The 4447-nt window shown below is 29.1% G+C and overlaps 1 protein-coding gene across 1 annotated transcript in view; it reads left to right on the forward strand.

Moving 5' to 3' along the window:
* The window catches only part of LOC136988791 (uncharacterized), a 104244-nt gene extending 101171 nt beyond the window's left edge, over positions 1-3073 (forward strand). The window contains exons 39-41 of the mRNA XM_067286753.1: positions 454-597; positions 1188-1350; positions 2968-3073. Of these exons, the coding sequence (XP_067142854.1) occupies positions 454-597; positions 1188-1350; positions 2968-3045 (385 nt within the window). The 3' untranslated portion in view covers positions 3046-3073. The remainder of the gene's footprint in view (positions 1-453; positions 598-1187; positions 1351-2967) is intronic.
* The last annotated feature ends 1374 nt before the right edge of the window (positions 3074-4447 follow it).

Below are 4447 nucleotides of genomic sequence, written 5' to 3' on the forward strand. Positions count from 1 at the left end.
ATACGAATTTCTGATGCAAACCGGAAGTCACGTTATTTCAATCCAAATATTTTCCCCCGAAAGGAATTAGATAGATGATTAGCACGACTCAATTGCTAACAGAAAGGTATGACTTACAAGGGCAAGCCACTACTAATTTGAGGTGGATAGCATATATTTTATATTAAATAAATTAAAAACGTGATTAAAAATTGCAGCCCGGAATTCTGATGATGTCACAATAATAATTTCTCGTTGAAAACATTTTATTTAAAATTAAAACACAAACATAATTTCGATAACCTCTTGATAATTTAAAGTGATGGTTACTATTATTATTAAATTGCTAGAGTTTTATAAAATTGCATTTAAGCTTAACTTCAATAAATTTTCCAGTATTAAATACACAGTAATTTTAAAATTTTAAAATAGTTCATTCATGCACTTTCATTTATTTATTATTGTTTTAATTAGACTTGCCAGAGAATGCACTGAGGAATACGAATTACCAGAGCTAGGTATCAAAATACCAAAAGGAATGAATATTCTAATTCCTATTTATGCAATGCATTATGATAAAGAATTTTTTCCAAATCCGGAAAAATTTGATCCTGACAGGTAACTAGTTTGATTTTCATTTAACAAGAAAATGTGCAATAATTAAGAAATAATATAATTTTAAAAATAAATACGTTAATATAAATTATATAAGTATGACTTCAGATGTTGAACGTTTGATTAAAGTATAAGTTTCTATCGTTTTATTGATCTGTTGAAAACGTGAACTTTGAATAAAAGAATTTACCGTATTTTACGGACTATAAGACGCACTCTTTTTTTTCTTCGAAAAATTGCCTCCAAAATTCAGGTGCGTCTTATAGTCCGTAAAATACGGTAAATTCTTTTATTCAAAGTTCTGTGTCGTTCAGTCATTAACATGCTTTTTAAATTAGAATTTTGTTACCGATTACTGAAAAATTACTTATAACGGCGAGTCAATTCATATTTAGACATGATAATCAACTTAAAGTATAATGAATGTGGTGTTTTGAAGCATTTCTTTTTTTATGGAATTCAATGTAATTACAGTCGATTTCGCTTAATTGGGACACGTTGGGACTAATCCATTTGGCCCAATTAAGCCGTTGCCCCAATTAAACGAACTAATAATAAATTCTATGATAAAATATATATTAATGACATTTCAGATTCTTGCCAGAAAATCGAAGTTCTATTATTCCATTCACTTATCTTCCATTTGGAGAAGGCCCAAGAAACTGCGTTGGAATGAGATTTGCTTTAATGGTAGTAAAAATGTGTCTCGTCTACATCTTTCGCGACCTTCGAGTGGAAGCTACAGAGGAAACAAAAGTAACTATATTATTTATTTTTTTTAATTAAGATGCTTATTTAATTGTGTTCTGTTCAAATAACAAAAGTATTCAAATATAATGCTGTAAAGTTGTGTATTTATATTTATATGTAATATATTTATATGTAATATATTTGTAATATTTATATGTAATATGTATTTATTATATGTAATATATTGTAATATTTATATGTAATATGTATTTATTTATATGTAATATATGTTGTAATGTTTTATTGGCTTTATATACAAACTTTATACACAGGATTTTTAAACATTTTGGAAAGCCTGTGTATGAGATACATATGACATTTTGCTATGACGCGGCCTTTATGGGTTAATATCATTTTGATATCTAAATTTACCGAAGTGTCCGTTTTCTAAGAAATTTTTTAGATACCAATTAACAAAAAGGTATTTTTCTTACTTCACATTTTACCGATAGTAAACATCGAGGTCGGAGTGGCCGGAGTCGAAAGAATTTTACTGAGTCCGACTCCGACTCCAACTCCAACTCCACAACACTTGTCCAACATCTAGAAACTTCCTAACAATGTGACATGTGTTCAATATTGCAGCTGTCTGCAGTGTCATGTATATGTTTATACTGTATTAAGGTTTAATGTTTCCAGACTTTTGTGTAATGTATGTGGTATAACACCAGTAGAAGAGAGGACACAAGTACCATAAATACCTTATTCATCCTCCACATTTGTTTTATTTCTTGAGCAAATGCAGTGTACTTGGTTTTTCAGTGTGAGCATTTTTTATGTTACGAGTGTTTGGAACAGAGATGTCTATTATATAAGCGATCTTACTGCATTTGTCAATGAAAATGATGTCAGGTCTATCGTGATGAATTGTTTTATCTGTGATTATGGCTCTGTCGTAGTATATTTTGTGTGTGTGTCATCTTCTAATACTATTTGTGGAGTATATTTGTAGTAGAGTACTCGGATGTTTAATAATCTGTATTTTTGTGCAAGCTCTTGGTATATTATATTTGCTACTTGATTATGCCTATGTAAATAGCTGTCTGTGCTAAGAGTTTGCAACCAGAGGTTATATGTTGTATTGTTTCTGGCAGAATGTGGCATTTTATGTAAGAGTCATTTGTGAGTGATGTATCCTTCAGGATGTATTTTCTGTAGTTTTTCGTGTTTATGATTCTGATCTTGAATGGCAACCATAAACACTTCAGTGTCTCTAAACATGCAGCCCCTAGTCAGCCGGTAGTTTGATGCAGTTTTGTCAACATAGTCCCGAACTAGGTCACATGCATTCTTGTCATATGGGTCATGATTGTTTAGTGATGTTATATTATTTATGTGTTGAACTATGTTCAGATGCTCAGAGTATAATTTTAAACGTGTCTGCCAGAATTTTAGCTTAATGTTTCTTGTATTTTGTGGAAAAACTCCCGCTTATTATTATTAAGCCTATTATTATCGCTTTATTTTTCGTGTGCATACCCTGCATATATAATTTTTTTATAATATGTGAATAAATATATTCTGGATTAACAATAATTAAAAACCAAACTTTTGTAGTTAATTATAACCGTTTTTTAAACACAAATTGAAAATTTTAATACCTTTATTTTGTTCTTTTCCTAGATGCCTTTAGAGTATTACATGGGCCAAGGATTACTTCAACCAAAAAAACTTATGATCAAATTAGTAAAAAGAAAATGAAATAATAAATAATGAAATAATATTGGATAATAATGTAAAAATTAATGAGTTTAATGTTTAACAGTGCAATAAAATATACTTAATGTAGAAAATTGTCGATTAATTATCAATAAATTTTTCATTTAAAATTCGGTTTAATTCTCCTTCATTATTTATATTACGAGAGTCAGAACTAAAGTCTTAAACAGTAGGCTACAAAACACACAACGTAAGTAAGAAAGGCTATAAGAGACTTGATTTATTTGTAACTAGTACTGAGGGAGTTGCCGCATCGTTCTCGATGACTTGTACCGGCACCTGTACGTATAAATTCTAAAATCTCTGCATTCTTTTATTTAAAAAAAGATTTATATAAAATGTTTTCTTCTAGAGTAAAAAAATTATTTTAAGTGAGGATAGTGTTTATTTGTGAAAAGTTAAAAATACATAAGAACTTGAATAAAACTAAGATTACTTTTTACAGCACTGTGTCCTCTTGTTAACATAATACTGAACTTGTATTGAAGTAAAATGAACTGTAAAATGATAGTACTGCTTTGTTACTAAGATATTATAACAAATATTTTCAAAAGTTTTCATTTTATATTTCGTAGAACATTCTCAGAATATATTATAGTTATTGGAAATGCTTGTTATTAGATAAGACAGTTTTGGATAAAAAAGAAACACGCTTACATAGTTTTCTAACGTGTCAACAAAGACGAAATTATTAATAAAACTGGGCGATTACTTTTAAAACTTGCAAATAATAAGATTTTGATCTTTTTAATTGTATTGCTTCATTTTTTAATTAAAATTATTTTTTAAATTTCACAATTTATAATTACAGCAGATATTTATGTTAAGTAAAAACAGCTGTTAAAAAAATACACGAAAACTTTCCGTTCGAATCCCAATAAAATTACTGTAATATAGTAGTCGAGTTTTACTATTCTGTATGGGATGTGTATTTTTTGACTTTCCTATGATTTATATATGCTAGGCTTGTAAACCTCTTGTTAAATTTGAATTAAATCGGATAAGAATATTGATTTTTCCGTTATACGGCCCGATTTTCCTTTTCATTTCCTTGTTAGACAGGTTCCGTTATATAGAGGATAATTTACATTACTTTTTTGCAAAAAAGAATTGAACGGACCGAAGAAAATTTCCGTTAATGGTTGGTTTTCGCTATATACAGTTCCGTTATAGACAGGTTTGACTGTATAATATACGTTCAATTTACTAGGTTTTTTAAAATTTTCTATTACAAACATTTGGGTCGCATAATCATTACAAACAAATATATTGGGTCGCGCTAGAGAAAAGTTTGAGAAACAATGGAGTAGAACACTTATCAACACTCGAGGTTTAGTAACTGTTATTTTTCATAGATGGCAGTGCTAGAAGGCTTCCTCCCTTG

This window comes from Centruroides vittatus, unplaced genomic scaffold, assembly GCF_030686945.1.
Source record: "Centruroides vittatus isolate TY-2023 unplaced genomic scaffold, ASM3068694v2 scaffold_386, whole genome shotgun sequence".
Lineage (NCBI taxonomy): Eukaryota > Metazoa > Arthropoda > Arachnida > Scorpiones > Buthidae > Centruroides > Centruroides vittatus.